Source organism: Bubalus kerabau, chromosome 1 (assembly GCF_029407905.1).
Source record: "Bubalus kerabau isolate K-KA32 ecotype Philippines breed swamp buffalo chromosome 1, PCC_UOA_SB_1v2, whole genome shotgun sequence".
Taxonomy (NCBI): domain Eukaryota; kingdom Metazoa; phylum Chordata; class Mammalia; order Artiodactyla; family Bovidae; genus Bubalus; species Bubalus kerabau.
The window spans coordinates 95,588,106-95,604,120 of NC_073624.1; the positions used below are offsets into that span (position 1 = coordinate 95,588,106).

Consider the following 16,015-nt stretch of genomic DNA (forward strand, 5'->3'; position numbering starts at 1 on the left):
ACCCCCACACCACCCCTTCTCCATCCACTTAAGTCCGCCATCTTCTCCCTCCCCACCGGAATCCCTGGGTCTCCTTCACCCGCCACACACACCCCCGAACTGGCTTTCAGGTTTCCCCCTCATCCCAACTCCGGTCCTCTCCAGCTTCCACCACTTCCCACCCTCCAGGGCCTCCAGCCAGCTGTCCAGCTCCCAAATTCCGGGCGAGATTCCCGGGAACAAAGCAAGAAAAATCAGAGTAATTTGGGAAGAAAACAGAAACTGGGAAGGGAGGAGGTAGAGAAGAGTGGGGAGGACCCAGGTGGAGGGGGGGCCTCTCCAGTCCCACCCAGTTTAGGGAATGCCCCTGCCTTCTCCACACGCCCCCCCTTCACCTGGCTCTTAAAGGGCCCGGCCCCTGCCGGCGGCTACTTAAGGCAGAGGGGCGGCGGCGGGCAGCAGCTTCGCTACGACTGCTCTGGGAGGAGTGGACGGGGCGAAAATCCTGACCATGACCCCCCACAGGCTGCTGCCGCCACTGCTGCTAACTTTGCTGCTCGCTGCCCGCCCAGGAGGCGCCTTGGCAAGGTGCCCAGGCTGCGGGCAGGGGGTGTCGGCGGGTTGTCCAGGGGGCTGCGCGGAGGAGGAGGATGGGGGGCCGGCGGCAGAAGGCTGTGCGGAAGCTGGGGGCTGTCTCAGGAGGGAGGGGCAGCAGTGCGGGGTCTACACTCCCAACTGCGCCCCAGGACTGCAGTGCCAGCCGCCGGAGAAAGAGGATTTGCCTTTGCGGGCGCTGCTGCAGGGCCGGGGCCGCTGCGGCCGGGCGCGCACGCCCTCGGGTGAGTCCGCCGCGCCCCGCCCCTGCCCCGCCCACGGGAGCCCCGCAATTCTGCAGACTGGGTCCCGAGGGATGAGCTCGGGCAGATGGACGCTTCCTTCTCCCTATCTCTGGCAGATTCCAAGCAGTGCCTGCTCCGCTCCTTGTCTTTTCTTCGCCCTGACACCCTGACTTTCCCTTCCCATCCTGAGCTCCGGGAGGGGGGTGGGAGGGAGGTATATGTTGGGGGGTGAAAGAGCAAGTGCGGGGAGCTCCTACAAGGCTGGAGTGAGGCTGCCGGCCCTAGGGGTGAAGCAGGGAGATGTCTGACCCGGCAACCTTTTTTGCCCCCTCAGCCTATTTTCTCTTGAGGGGAAAGGGAGGGTTGGAAGGGTTTAGGGAGTTGCTGTATGCCACAAAAGCCCAGCTCCTTCAGCCCTAGACGCCCAAGCTGGAGAAAGCACCCAGACATTGTTCCCAGCTCCCACTTAGAAAAAGAGGGAAGAGAACTCCAGACTCCCAAACCCTGAACACACTGAGAAATATCTCCTTTTAATATCAGGGTGACCAAAGCACCTGAACGTAGAGTGAAAAATAGAAGATGGCTCAAATCCAGAGCTGTTTTAGACTAGACTAGGGTCAGGGGGTTGGCGCTGGCCCTCTCCCCCGCCCCCAGGGGGAGGGTTAGAGGTGGGAAAAGAAGGAATCTGCCAAATCAGGGTTATGATTTAAAGCTTTTCAGAACCCTCCACCCACCTCACCGCACCCTAAGCCAGAGAGGAGAATAGAAGGCTGAGTCATTGAGTGGGTGGGACAGAAGTGAGTCAGAACCTGAAAGATGGGGGGCAGCAGGGAGATGCGGAGAGCAGGAAATGTAAACGGTTCCCACCCCAAGGGCATCTGAGCACTTCCATGGGAAGGGATGGGAAATCAACTTTCAGTTTCTTTCAGTCCCAAATGCCTGGGTCCAAGCTGCTTGGGGTTCTCCTGGAAAGTGGTGGTCTGGGTGGGTCAGAGGAGGCAGCTGGGAGCATGGTCATGGTAGGATACTGAATAGAGAGAATGAGAGGCAAGATCTGAGAAGTGTGAAGGAAGAAGGATCAGACTTGGGATTGCAGAAGAAATGGTTCTTGGGTTTTTAGATGGGAGCAACTGTCTAGGCTTGAGGTCTGGGGCTGAGCAGAGCTTGTCTTTGTGCGTGGAGAGGGAGAGACATCACACTTCAGGGCTCATAATATTTCATTTCTAGCTGGGGCAAATTCCAAGCAGCGCCAACTCTCCTCCGTGTCTTTTTTTCACCCCGACACTCTGACTTTCCCTTCTCATCCTGAGCTCTCCCCAAGCCCCCCCAGTACCGTGCGTGAAACTTTTTTCAGAGCAGGGAGCAGCCCGCAGGTTGGAACCTTTCATTTCTGCACCTTTACAGCCTGCCCTCCTTCCACCTCCTGGTTAAGGGCTGAATCGCACAGGTTCATGGGACCGCGGGAGTTGAGCTTGGCAGAGCCTCAGGGGACCAAAAGGCCCCCATTGCAGTGCCCCTAAATTAACTGTGTCTCCGGCCTGGGAGGGCTAGGCTGAGTCACATTAGGGTCACAGGGAGGACACACATTCCACTTGGGTCCCTGCTGACCCCCTCGCATCGCCGTTTCTCTTCGGCCCCATCTCCCTGGTTTGGTGCGCCCCCTGCTGGCCTCCTGTGGAACAACCAGGCCTTTTTACCCGAAGTCCCAAGGCTCTCTATCAATGCATGTACGGTATTGATTTTCGCTTTCCAAAGTACTTGTCTTTTATAAGCCTTAAAACTAGCCTGGGGATATTATCATGAAAGGTAATATCACCATTGTTCAGAGAAGGAAACCTAGGCCTTGAGAAGGTAACAGTGGAGCCAGACTCTAAGCCCCATCACTGCTCTGAAAACCCCGCTCCTTTCCACTTGACTCTGTTTGACATTTGGTTGATTACCGGGCTCTTCTTCCACCATTCCTCTTGCGGCTGTAGGAGAGAATCCCAAGGAGAGTAAGCCTCAAGCAGGGACCGCTCGCTCGCAGGACGTGAACCGCAGAGACCAACAGAGGAACTCGGGGACCTCTACCACTCCTTCCCGGTCCAGTTCTGGGGGCGTACAAGACACTGAGATGGTGAGTTTGGGGCTGGCAGGATGCAGAAGGGGTGGGGAGCCCTGGAGATTCTCCTCTGAGACCACTCCCTTGGGCTTGCCAAAGTCTCCCATCCCAGTCCTGGGAGCCTGGCTGGTGGGCCCAGCAGGCTCTGCAGCGGAGCTGTCCCTCCCCCCAAGGGTCCCTGCCGCAAACATCTGGACTCCGTGCTGCAGCAACTCCAGACCGAGGTTTTCCGCGGGCCTCACACCCTCTACGTGCCTAATTGTGACCATAGGGGCTTCTACCGGAAGCGGCAGGTGAGGCCATTCCTCCCCTCCCTTGGCCCATAGTACAAGATGATTGGGTTTTACAGAGTTGGGGATTTACAGAGTTGTATAAATGAGACGCTGCCCTTCCTTTAGGGCTCTCCCAGCTTTAGGGCCACACATAGAGAATAGCCGACTGCAGCTGTGGGAGGGGTTAGATTATCTAAGTGAAACTGAAAGTCGCTCAGTCCTGTCTGACCCTTTGTGACCCCCATGGACTGTATAGCCTGCCAGGCTCCTCTGTCCATGGGATTCTCCATGCCAGAATACTGGAGTGGGTAGCCGTTCCCTTCTCCTAGGGATCTTCCCAACCCAGGGATCGAACCCAGGTCTTCTGCGCTGCAGGCGGATTCTTTACCATCTGAGCCACCAGGGAAGCTCTTAGATTATCTAAGGAACATCTAACTCTGAGAGAGGTTCACATAAGCATCAAAATCACCCTGCCATGAACATCAGTGGCAGAGCCCCACCCACAGAGCCTGAGAATTTGCATTCTAACGTGGCCCCTAGTGATTCTGTTGGTTCAGAAACCACACTTTGAGAACCATGGCTCTAGCCTAGAAGAACAGGCACGCTCTGGTGGGTGGAGAAGAGAAGCCATGGAAGGGAAGCCAGTGGGGCTCACTGTCCTGAGAACACTCAGATGTTTCCACAGACTCAGACTCAAGAGTCCACAGCCCGTTCCCCACCCCGGGGCCCCTCCCATCTCTCCCGCTGGAGCCTCGAGGCACCTCTGATCCGTGTGCCTCTCTCCCCAGTGCCGCTCCTCCCAGGGGCAGCGCCGAGGTCCCTGCTGGTGTGTGGATCGCATGGGCCAGCCCCTGCCTGGGTCTTCAGAAGGTGGCGATGGAAGCTCCCTCTGCCCCACCGGCAGCAGCGGCTAAGCCTGGGCTGGGGGCTGCAGGGCCACTGGCAGGAGCATGGGGCCGTCCTCTTGGGTTATTTGTTGAGTGATGGGTAACTACATGTTCAGGCCCTGCCCCACTGTCCCCCTCACCCCTGGGACCTCACATGTGGAAAGATTGTTGGTGTCGGCTTGGGGTGTTAATAAAGCTGTGTTGGGGGGATCTCTGGTTTATGTCTCTCTGTTCACCTCTCACATTTATGGAGTCACTGGCCCTTCTTTCTACCTCCGTCCAGCCCCCACATAGAAGCTCTCTTCTCTTGTGGACTGCCCTCAGTCCTTCCTGCCACACGCGGAATGACAGAGACAGCCACTGGTAGAGGTTTCACAGCCTCAAGCCTCACCCAACTGCCCACCAGGGAGTGGGAAGCAGAAGATGGGGCTGGGGAGACGTTGAGGCCTTGGCAGGCCTTGGTCTGAAGTTTTGACCTTGTTTCTACCATTGATCTTTGGACATAAAAGGAGAGGAAGCGTTAATAGTTAATCCCCACCAGGAGCTCAACAAAGAAAAACTCGGGGCACTTACCCTTCTGTTACTTCATATTAAAAAGGGAAGGGAATTAGTATTTATTGTGTTCTTGCCATGGGCCATGCCCTGGACCATGTGCTTTTACCTGGACTACTTCATTTTGTGCTCACCTTGTGAGATAGGGACTTTTGAACCTGTTTTTCAGAGGAGGAAACTTCAGCTTAAACTATTTGGGTCCTTTGCCTGAAATTCCACAGCCAGCAAATGATCGCGGAAGGATTGAAATCTGGTTCTTCCATACGTGATAGTGCTGGGCATCCCCAGGTGCTGAATAAGTCTTTGTTTTGTCTCCTGTCTGCTTACCTGCTAACCCAAGCAGGTGTAGGAAGAGCTGGTGTCCAGAGCCCCAGCCCCCAGCTCCCCGGAGGGGCCACAGCCCCGCAGTTGTCACCGGTGCCCACCTCACAGAATAGTCATCACGTGCACACAAAGCTGTGTTGACAAGGTTCTCTCACACACCTTATGGTCTCAGGGAGCTGAGTGCCCTGATACCTGAAGATGTTGCTGACTCCTCCCCAACCTTCAGCCTACTGAGCAGGTGAAGCAGCCATACCAGGTGATAAGCCTCAGAGGAGCAAAGTCCCCCTCCCCATGACGTGTATGGGTGCAGAACCCCCATTTTTGTGGGAGAGAGCTGGGCATGTGGATGGTGGCTGGGGGTGTTTGTTGGTGGGGTGGGGCAGGGGAATCTCGTGACAGCCAACAAAGCAGAGCCTACAGCTGAGATGGTTCTGCCTTCTGGATGGGGACAGGGGATCAAATAACCTATAACCCCTCCTCCTGAAAGGACTTTAGTCTTTGGTGCTGTCAGAGGTACCGAGATAAGCGCTCAGCCAGGCAAGCTTGCAGGAAGGGAGAAAACACTGATCAGTTGCCACTGCCCGGGCAAGACTCACATCATGGAGCCAAGGGCGGCCCAAGTGCGGAGAAGAGAAAGGCTAGGAAGACAGCAGGAGGACCGGCCCTCCAGAGAAGGGGAACCCCACTCTGGGGGTGCAGAACGCCCAGGTGGCGTTGGAGGTGGGGATGCGCTGGCGAGAGGGTGCTCCTGCTATCTACCTTCTATCCTTCCTGCAGACCCCAGCCTCTGCGTCCTAACTCCCCAGCTGGGGAAATAAGGAGAAACGAGCTATTCAGTGCCTTCCCTTGTCTTTCTGACTCTTTTTCACCCCAGTCGGTGATTAAAGTAGCTTCTTGTTCCCTGGGTACCCTGTTTCCAGTAATGTCCTCAGGCTCCCCGGTTGCCAATGGCCTGCTCAGCCCCTGCAAAAATACCCTCCTTCTGATTACCCCCACCCCTCTCACCCTCCCTACCCCGGCCATGATACTAGATATTGACTGGTTGTGAGGAGGGGAGGCTGCTGAGCACACAGAAAGCAAACTTGCTGGACAGAGAAAGCCTCTGGGTCTGCACTAGACAGCAAAACCCTAACTCCTTTTCCTAGGAAACGCGGAAGTGCACAGAGGCCCAGATTTGGGGCAATGGACCCAGCATATGCAGGTGAGGGATGTCAGAGGTCAAATGGATGGTCCGGGAGTAGAGGGAGGAAGGGGTGAGGACTGGTTTGGTGATAAAGACAATTTGTTCTTGGGTTCAAACCTCTCAGATCAGGGTAGCTATGCTATGTTAAGTCACTTCAGTCATGTCCGACTCTGTGCGACCCCATAGACGGCAGCCCACCAGGCTCCCCCGTCCCTGGGATTCTCCAGGCAAGAACACTGGAGTGGGTTGCCATTTCCTTCTCCAATGCATGAAAGTGAAAAGTGAAAGTGAAGTCGCTCAGTCGTGTCCGACTCTTGGCGACCCCATGGATTGCAGCCTAACAGGCTCCTCCGCCCATGAGATTTTCCAAGCAAGAGTACTGGAGTGGGGTGCCATTGCCTTCTCTGAGATCAGGGTAGAGCTAAGAGTTAAGACGGAGGAGTTTGAAACACAGGTCCTCAGGGGAGGAGCCCAAAGTCTGCCGGTAAACAGTCTTCTGTTAGCAGGACTGGAGGTCAGGAGAGGAAAGGCTGGGGTCAGGGAGGAAAGAGTAGGAGCAGAGATGACGAGGCGGTTGGGGGTCAGATCCAGAGACTGAAATCCTCTTTCCTGCATCCTCACAGCTGCCCTTGGAAACCAGAAGGAGTTAAATTGCGGGAAAGGGGGACCTCTGGGCAGGAGCCATGCTTGTTCTTCTGTCCATCTTGGGCCCTTAGCAGTGTGCCTGGCATGGAGGGAGGCTTGGGAAGTGTTTGGTGAATGGGAGGAAGGCTGACTGGATGAAGGGACTGTGCACCCTGCCCTGCTTTGTCCTGCAGGCTGTAAAGACACAGTTGCTGGAGCAAGCGCAGGGCCAGCTGATGGAGCTGCTGGATCAGGCCATGTGGGAGGCCGTTCAAGCTTACCCACTGCAAGACAGACCAGTACCCTCCGTCCCTTCAGACTCCTTGCACAAGTAAGAGTCTCAGGAGCCGGGGGCTGGGGAGCAGCTGTGTAGCCTCCTCCATCATAAGAACTATGAGCCACAGATGGTATCTCCCGTGCCCTTTTCCAGCATGGATGTAACTTTGACTTCAGTCTTCCCTCATTGCCTCTGTCTTCCTGACAATGACTACTGGGCTTTGCTCTCCATTGGCCATGAGCTTTTCACCTCGTCCTGCCTGCTGGCCCTAACCCTGACCTTCCCCTACTACTGCCCTTGGCTCCCAAGTAGTGACCTCCTGCAAAGCCCTACGCTCTGCTTATAGCCTTCTGCCTTTGGTTCCTAACCCAGAACAACTGTCTCAATTCAGGACCCAGGAGCCGTCCCTGGGGAAACGAAAAGTTTTCATCATCCGCAAGTCCCTGCTTGAGTAAGTCAGGAGTGAGCACAGGGGATGGGGAAAAAACAAAGAGCTTTGTCTGGGGATCCAGGACACCTCATTTGTCATCCTCAGGCTCTAGGTGGTTTGGGAGAGGATGTGGAGATGGTTTCTAAGGTTCTGTTTCTCCTTTTGCCCTGGGCGTAATCATGGAAGAAAGGCCACCAGGATGAGAGTTGTCTGGGCTGGAAAGGGCTTTGGACAGAAGTCCCAGCCGTACCACAGCCTGTCACTTCAAGTTCCCAGTCGCTAGGCCCCATCCCCACTGTGTGCAGTGCCTGCGCAGGTCTGCACCACCTCAAGGACTCTCCCACTGACATTCAGGGCCCTGTCCTTCCAGCGAGCTGATGGAGGTGCCGCACTTCCGCACCATCTACCATATGTTTGTCGCCGGCCTGTGTGTCTTCATCATCAGCACCCTGGCCATCGACCTCATTGATGAGGGCAGGTAGGCACCCCTCCCTCTCATAGGCCCGCAGACCAGATCAGAGCACCCGGACTCCTAGAACTCCACCTGCCACTGGGGCCCCATAGAGCAGATCCATTTGATTATTAGACACACATCAACATTGCTTCCAACCACCTTCCTACCCCCAAAGCCCTCTTAGATTTCCCTGCACAGCCTTGGATGGCCTTTGGTCTGTTTACCCAGGATCAGTCCCCTGGAGACACTAGGCCCCCACTCACGTCCTCTGGAACCCTTGTCCTGAGGCAGACATGCGTGTACATGCACTCGTGAGTGTGGTTCCCACCTCACTGCTCTCACGCACTCTGTTCCAAGACAGTGCTTTCAGTTCAAGCAACCTCCAGTGAGTCTACGAAGTACCAGCCCTGGGGCCAGAGGATGGGCCGTGCCTCTGTCTGTGAGGCATTCCCAGTCTTGTGGGGAAGATGGATGTATGCACACAAGAGCCCAGGTTTCCCTACAAAACCCCTTCCCTCTCTGGGATGAGCCTTAGGGGACTGCGGACCCTTGGGGGTTTGGATTTGCATGATCCTGCCTCACCCTCCAGATAACTTGCTGCTGCTAAGTCGCTTCAGTCGTGTCCGACTCTGTGCAACCCCATAGACGGCAGCCCACCAGGCTCCCCCGTCCCTGGGATTCTCCAGGCAAGAACACTGGAGTGGGTTGCCATTTCCTTCTCCAATGCATGAAAGTGAAAAGTGAAAGTGAAGTCGCTCAGTCTTGTCCGACTCTTCGCTAGATAGCTTAGGAAGCAGTAAAAGGAAAAGGACCAAAGATTTGCAGGTTCAGCAACAGCACTTCCTTTTGATAAAATTGTTGTCAATCCTTATAATTAAGGATCAACTCTCAGTAAATTTTCAAATATATGCAGAGTGACTCCTCCACCATCCCCTCTATCCCAGATCACTCCCCAGAGGTAACATATTTAACAGTTGTTAAGAGTTCCCGTCCAGGGCATTTTCCATGCCTCCACTTCCAGATGTAAGAACCAAGGGGATGTATTGGAGGGGGGAGGGGAGGGGCGTACATTACTAAGATACTTACTGTACCTTTTGCTTCCTTTTCACTCCCTAAAGACCCACCTTAGAGATCTTTCCATGTTGCTCCATTGATTTTAATGGCTGCAAAGTCTGAAAGTGCCAGCTTTTGACCATTTAGTTCTTTACTAATGGGTTTATAAATCGCTTCTAATTTACCATTACAAGCCATGCACCCCTTTTCGGCCATGCTGTGTGGCTTACTGGATCTTAGTTCCCCAACCAGGGATTGAAGCTGAGCCACCGCAGTGAAAGCGCGGAGTTCTAACCACTGGATCTCCAGGGATTTCCCGAACTATATACGATATATATTTTATATATATATATATATAATTTTACACCGATACATAATGTTGATGATTTTATTTATTGGTTTGTGGCCGTGCTGGGTCTTCTTCGCAGCATCCAGTTGCGGGGAGCAGGGGCCACTCTAGCTGTGCTGCAAGGGCTTCTCATTGCGGCGGCTTCTCCCGCTGCAGAGCAGGGGCTCAAGGCCCGAGAGCGTCAGTACTTGCAGCAGGTGGGCTCAGTAGTTTGTCTTCCAAGAGCTCTGGCTGCAGAGGAAGGGGACAAGGATGGGCCTCACGCTTGTCTACTTTGTCGCCTTCCCCACTCCCAGGCTGATGATGGAGTTCGATCTACTGACCTTCAGCTTCGGACAGCTGCCCTTGGCTCTGGTGACGTGGGTCCCCATGTTCCTGTCCACTCTGCTGGTGCCCTACCAGGCCCTGCGGCTGTGGGAGAGGCCCCAGTCTGGAGGGGCCTGGACCCTGCGGGTGGGCCTGGGCTGCTTGCTGCTGGCTGCCCACACCGTGGTGCTTGGCATCCTCCCAGTCCACGTGGCAGTGGAGTATCAGCTCCCGCCAGCCTCCCGCTGTGTCCTAGTCTTTGAGCAGGTAGGTGGTGGGCAGGACCAATGGTGGGGTGGGGCCCCTGGGAGAGAGGGCAGTGGATACTGTATTGGTGGGGGCGGAGCTAATTATCAGGGGCAGAGTCCTTTGGAGAGATTTGAGCCAACCAGCAGTCTCCAAACAAATGTAAACAAATGGACACTGCTATGCAAATATAATCATATAATCGAAGGGAGTTGGCCGGCTAGAGGCTCTGCCCTTTCTGGTACTCCTTTACCCTAGATTCATCCCAGCAGCCGTCTGTGTTAGGCTATAAGACTGTCCAACAAAAAGATAAAAGTATGGGCTTTGACTATACAAAGTTTACAGTCTGCCCCTCTCCCTGTGTAAACATGAACACAGAGAGGTTAAGTGATTTGTGCAAAGTCCCACAGCACCTTAACCTCTTTTCTATTCCACCTCAGGTCAGGCTCCTGATGAAAAGCTACTCCTTCCTGAGAGAGACGGTACCTGGGACACTTTGGGCCAGAGGAGGTGAGGCCTTCAGCGGGCGCTGCTGTGAACTCAGTCCTCTTGGTTGGTTGAATGAAGCCAGCAAGTGCAAGAGCCTCATAAAAGCTCCAACTTTCTAAGCCCATCTTGCCCACAGGGCACACCTCCAGCCGCCAACTGGGCTCTCTGGGCCTTAGTCAATCGGCGTTCTCTTAGGTCCCACTTCTGAGAGGCTGCTCTACTGCCCAGGACTTCTGGCTCATCCTTATTTAGACCCAGGGTATGAGAGCCTTATATGAGAAAGTCAAACCAGAAGGAGAAAGAATCGGGTGGTGGGACTTGTGGGTGCCAAATGAAGCTCTGGCCACAGTAGGTCTTGTGCCAGAAAAGGGGGGAGGATACCTGGAACGGAAGCAAAAGGAGGCTGTTGAAAGGCAGGTTCAACTCCTGCCCAGCTTCACCTCCTCCCCCCACCTTCAGATCCCCTATCCAGGTGCTGACCCACCCTACACCTCTATCCTCTCCAGCTCTATTCACCAGTCGCACTGCCCTTCCCTGGCACCCCGCCCACCTGTGTCCTCTCTCCCTTCCCTCTTCACTGACAGCCCCCTCTTACTCCTCCTCAGGTGAGGGGATCCGGGGCCCCAGTTTCTCCAGCTACCTCTATTTCCTCTTCTGCCCCACACTCATCTATAGGGAAACTTACCCCAGGTAAGAGTCTGCACCCCCTTCCCCACATGCCCAGGCCCACCAGGGACCCAGGCCTTCTACTCTCCTCTCCCTGAGGTGTTTAGTCTCAACCCAGACACTGGCCACTTCCTCAGGAAGCACCTCACAGTAAAGATGGGAATAAGGGACAGATATGTTACCCCTTCTTCTTGCCCCAGCCCATGGTGGTGCAAGGGTGACTGACTGTCCTGGTTTGCCCAGGACTGCCCCAGTTTGCCCAGGATTGCTCCAGTTTTAGCACTGAAATTCCTATGTCCTGGGAAACCCCTCAGTCTGGAGCAAACTTAGGGGGCACTTAAGCTAAAATTCCACTTGTCATCTTTGTTAAGGAAGATCCAAAGTGTTCTAGATCCCCACCTCCCCAGGTAATCCTCGCAGGCCTCAGCAATTGAGGGAGCTGTGGGTAGAGGGCCCTGGACGCTATGCCTGCAGGGCAGGAACAAGACAAAATGATGAGAAACATACTGTCTCCATTCCATTGCTGCAACAGGACACCCAACGTCAGGTGGAATTATGTGGCCAAGAACTTTGCCCAGGTCAGCAGACAGAGCCGAAGCGTGGAGTACCTGTGACTCATGGTGGCTGAGGGGGCATTTTTGGGAGCAAAGTAGGGGAGGCCCGGGAAGAGGTCAAAGGGTTGTGCAAAGAGAAGGGAAGGCAGACGCTGGGCCAGAGTCCAGTTCCAGAGGAAGGGGGCAGTTGCCAGTGACTCCTCTCAAAGTTATGTGTCCTCCGCCCCTCTCCAGGCCCTAGGCTGCGTGCTCTATGCCTGTTTCATCCTGGGCCGCCTCTGTGTTCCTGTCTTTGCCAACATGAGCCAGGAGCCCTTCAGCACCCGTGCCCTGGTGCTCTCCATCATGCATGCCACCTTGCCAGGTATCCCCACTGGAGGCAGAGCTGCAGAAAGCTGCACCCTGGAGAAGGCTTAGCAGGGGGCTCCTCTCTCCTCTCACTCTTAGTTTCAACACCTTCTCCCTCTGATATCTGCCCGCTCCTATGGGTGCTCATTGTCAGAGTCTCACTTCAGACTGGGGCTTCCCTGGTGGCTCAGCGGTAAAGAATCTGCCTGCCAGTGCAGCAGACACAGGTTCGATCCCTGGGTCGAAAAGATCCCCTGGAGAAGGACATAGCAACCTACTCCGGTATTCTTGCCTGGAGAATTCCATGGATAGAGGAGCCTGGCGGGCTACAGTCCATGTGGTCGCAAAGAGTTGAACACAACTTAGCGACTAAACAGCGGCAGCACTTCAGATTGCCGTCCTCTCCCCAGCCTCTCCCAACAGGCAGAGGTTTTAACATTCATCTCTATGTTCCAACATCAGGCATGGGCTTCATAAGCAAATGGACTGAATGAATGAATGCATAAATTAGTGAATGATTAATAAGTGATCGGTAGGTTCCTGGGTGAGGGCTTCCTGGGAGGACCCGGGAGGTTCATGGGGGACCAGGGAGACCAGTCTGACGTGCAGCCCCTTGTCTTCACTCCCCAGGCATTTTTATGCTGCTGCTCATCTTCTTTGCCTTCCTTCACTGTTGGCTCAACGCCTTCGCGGAGATGCTACGATTTGGAGACAGAATGTTCTATCGGGTGGGGCCTGGACCTGGGCCACCTGGGAGCTGGATGCAGGGAGAGCTAGGGAAGGACGTAGGGGAGGATGGTGGCTATGTTGGTTCTCACCTTGATACCAAACCAGGTGCACTGGCCCAATTCTAAGTCAAACACTGAGACACCGAGATTTACAGCAGAGAAACGGTTTCTTCAACAAGTAAGGAGAAGTGAGAACAATCTCAGATTTGCTTCCCCAAAGGCCAAGGGCTTGAGATATTTATAGGATAAAGAAGCAAGGAGACCTTAGGCTTTGGAAAAGTGATTGGAGGTAGAGAAAGGGTGAGGTAATCAGTGTTCTGCACAGGCGTATCTGAGTTACATGCTTCTTCATGGGATGCATGTTAAGAATGGAGGCACTTGGCATGATCTGAGGGTGGAGTTTTTGGCTCTCTGATGTCAAAAGGTCATTCATCCAACAGCTTTACAGGCCCAGTTTTAGGGTCAGTGGTCCTAGCCAGTCTTAGCCCACTTGAACTAGACAGGAGCCAACTTCAAGTTCCTGGAAAATGTATGCCTCCTGTTGCTATAGTGACCCATGCATCAGAGGTGTTCTCTGTATGGGGATGGGTAAGGAGTCAAAAAAAAGAAAAAAATAAGGCTTTGTCAGTGAAGGCAGGTTACAGCAGAAGAATTTTTAACAAACTGTTCCCTTACCTGCTATTCTGTAAGACAAGCTCAAGAATTTCTGTTAGTCACCAGTTTCTGTTAACCCCAAGGGGCACGATTTCAACCTCAGCTGTGCTGTCCATCTCCCACAGTGAGAAATGTGCTCCTCTGGGTATGCTTATAATGTCACCCGTCCACCTCCTGACCAGCCAGGGCTCACTGCTTTTGTGGGGATGGTACTTTGGAATCTTCTTCTCCTGAGAGTAGACAGGGAGGGCAAGGGCCCCAGGGCCTGAGGAAGGAGTTAGGCGGATGCTTGCTGTCTCTCTCCTGCCGGGAGCCAGCCCTTGCAGAGAACACAGCCAGGGAGTGGGAAGCAGGGAGGGGCAGCTGGGAGCTGGGCAGAGACGGGGCCCTGATGATCACCTCCTCCCCCGCCCTGACCCCATCCCACCCCACCCCCAGGACTGGTGGAACTCAACATCCTTCTCCAACTACTACCGCACATGGAACGTGGTGGTCCATGACTGGCTGTACAGCTACGTGTATCAAGATGGGCTTTGGGTACGGGCTCAGCTCCCACAGTTAACAGAACCTCTCTGGGACAGCCGCTCTTTCCCTTTCTCTGCACATTCCATTTTTTCTAGACCTAAGGGCCCCTTTGACTTTCACCTCCCTCATTCTACCCAACCCAGTGGGCAGAAAGAAAGTCCTTCTTATAATCTGACTTCCTTCCTTCCTTGTCCTCAACTACACCTCCTCCACAGGGCATGTCTCCCCTCGTTAGCCTTCTAAGGAACATGCATATAGCAATTTTCAGTTACTAAGAATTTTCCCATACTGTATAATCTGAACTGTAAGCCTGAGAAGTAAGTATTATTATATCCCCCTTTTGAAAGTGGCCTCTAAGGCCCAATAGACTAAATATAATGCTTTTAAGAAAGATATGTCAGCCTTTCTGATCCCAAAGCCCATATTCTTTCCACCATACTACATACCCTCTGGCTTCCTTAAGGAGGGGTTCTTTGCAGAGGGGGCTTAGGGAGACTCACTCTACCCTCCTCCCCCGACCCCTGCCAGCTCCTTGGTGGCCGGGCCCGAGGCGCGGCCATGCTGGGCGTGTTTCTGGTCTCAGCAGTGGTCCACGAGTATATCTTCTGCTTCGTCCTGGGATTCTTCTACCCCGTCATGCTGTTGCTCTTCCTTGTCTTTGGAGGTGAGCTTGGCCTCTGTATGCCCTTGTAGAGACATCCCGAGGGAAGAGTCTTGGAGATTCCAGACTGATGGGAGAGGCCATGTACCCAAGACAGAAGGTGGTGTGCATGCCTCTTGGGGAAAGGCATAGTGCTGTCTGTGAGAGGTGGCGGGGCAGGGGACTTGGAAGCTGGGAAGGAGGTAGCATGCAGAGGCAGCACAGGGGTATCCTGGAGGAGGGTACAGTGGGAAAACACTTCTGGCTGGAGAGGAGCATCTGCGCAGGGCACACATAGAGGGAGACAAAGGGGAGAAAACTGGTGTGGGCTGGGAGGTTCAGTAAGGGAGCCAGGACAGTGAAGTGTAACTGAGGAATCCTGAGGCCTCCGTGGGTGCCTGGAGTTGGGCTCAAGATCTTCCTCAGTCTTTCTGTTCCAACTCTTCCCTGTGCCCTGAGATAAGAAGGCAGCCAGGAAGATAAATTACAGGTGTCTGGAGCTGAGCTGACCACCCTTCCTCCTGCATCAGGGCCACTGAACTTCACAATGCACGACCGGCGCACGGGCCCAGCGTGGAACGTGCTCATGTGGACCTTGCTCTTCCTGGGCCAGGGCATCCAAGTCAGCCTGTACTGCCAGGAGTGGTATGCACGGCGCCACTGCCCCCTGCCCCAGGTAAGCGGCCATGACCGCCCCTACCCTGCCCGCTCAGCTCCTCACCCAGGAGGACACGCCTCCTCTCCCCAACAGCCAGCCCCCTATTGCTGCCCCATTCAACAGCCATGGTCAGGGGCCAGGGCCCGGTTTGGGGACTATGGGTTCCCATGTCTTAGATGCATAGGGTAATCCCTGGGAGGGATCTTATTCAGAACTCACTTTTCTCTGGCACAGACAACCTTCTGGGGGCTGGTGACACCTCGATCTTGGTCCTGCCATACCTAAATGCCAGGGTACTGTCACTGCGCAGATGACACCACCAAGTTCTTCTCTGCCTGCAAAGTCTGAGACCAGGGCTCCTCTCTGCATTCTCAGACCGAGCTCTGAGTCAAGGGGGCCTGCCATGCCTGACCCCACCAGGGAACTCCAGGGACTGAGATCTGTGGACCTGTGAGCATAGACTCAGAATGGTGATGACTCTTGAGCCCCCATCCCTGTGGACTGGGCAGAGGGCCCCCTCTCACTCCATGGCTGTTTAGACTGGCAGAGACATGAAGGATCTTACAGATTTGGTGAATGTGGCTTGACTTAAAGCAAGCTGAGGTATCAAGGTCTGAGAAGGATTTGTTTCTGTGTACTCTTTCCAATACAATAATAAACTGTATGTATCACTTTTTATTCATTCATTCATTTGTTGAAGACCCATTTTTTTGGCCATGCCACACAGCATGTGGGTTCTTAGTTCCCCGACCAGGGATCCAACCCACACTCCTTGCATTGGAAGCACAGAGTCTTAACCACTGGACCACCGAGGAAGTCCCTTGAAGATCCACTTTTAAAAACTTTTTACAATTGAAGTATAAGTTGATTTACAAGG

The 16,015-nt window shown here is 54.3% G+C and overlaps 2 protein-coding genes across 2 annotated transcripts; both read left to right on the forward strand.

The window, feature by feature from the left end:
• Window positions 1-295: 295 nt before the first annotated feature.
• IGFBP6 (insulin like growth factor binding protein 6) lies at window positions 296-4,288 on the forward strand. Its single transcript, XM_055583912.1, has 4 exons — window positions 296-818; window positions 2,795-2,934; window positions 3,093-3,212; window positions 3,980-4,288. The coding sequence occupies exons 1-4, from the start codon at window positions 491-493 to the stop codon at window positions 4,103-4,105; spliced, it is 714 nt and encodes a 237-aa protein (XP_055439887.1). The 5' UTR covers window positions 296-490; the 3' UTR covers window positions 4,106-4,288.
• A 1,265-nt stretch (window positions 4,289-5,553) lies between these two features.
• Window positions 5,554-15,792, forward strand: SOAT2 (sterol O-acyltransferase 2). Its single transcript, XM_055566378.1, has 15 exons — window positions 5,554-5,662; window positions 6,100-6,155; window positions 6,956-7,092; window positions 7,430-7,489; window positions 7,839-7,946; window positions 9,621-9,897; window positions 10,317-10,386; window positions 10,971-11,055; window positions 11,564-11,609; window positions 11,820-11,949; window positions 12,564-12,661; window positions 13,754-13,852; window positions 14,369-14,504; window positions 15,011-15,156; window positions 15,373-15,792. The coding sequence occupies exons 1-15, from the start codon at window positions 5,554-5,556 to the stop codon at window positions 15,421-15,423; spliced, it is 1,608 nt and encodes a 535-aa protein (XP_055422353.1). The 3' UTR covers window positions 15,424-15,792.
• Window positions 15,793-16,015: the final 223 nt, after the last annotated feature.

Coding starts and splice junctions, on each gene's coding strand:
- IGFBP6 (XM_055583912.1), top strand. CDS start 491: ATGACCCCCCACAGGCTGCTGCCGCCACTGCTGCTAACTTTGCTGCTC. Junction 819..2,794: donor CCGGGCGCGCACGCCCTCGG/GTGAGTCCGCCG, acceptor TTGCGGCTGTAG/GAGAGAATCCCAAGGAGAGT. Junction 3,213..3,979: donor GCTTCTACCGGAAGCGGCAG/GTGAGGCCATTC, acceptor CTCTCTCCCCAG/TGCCGCTCCTCCCAGGGGCA.
- SOAT2 (XM_055566378.1), top strand. CDS start 5,554: ATGGAGCCAAGGGCGGCCCAAGTGCGGAGAAGAGAAAGGCTAGGAAGA. Junction 11,056..11,563: donor TATAGGGAAACTTACCCCAG/GTAAGAGTCTGC, acceptor TTGCTGCAACAG/GACACCCAACGTCAGGTGGA. Junction 14,505..15,010: donor GCTCTTCCTTGTCTTTGGAG/GTGAGCTTGGCC, acceptor CTCCTGCATCAG/GGCCACTGAACTTCACAATG.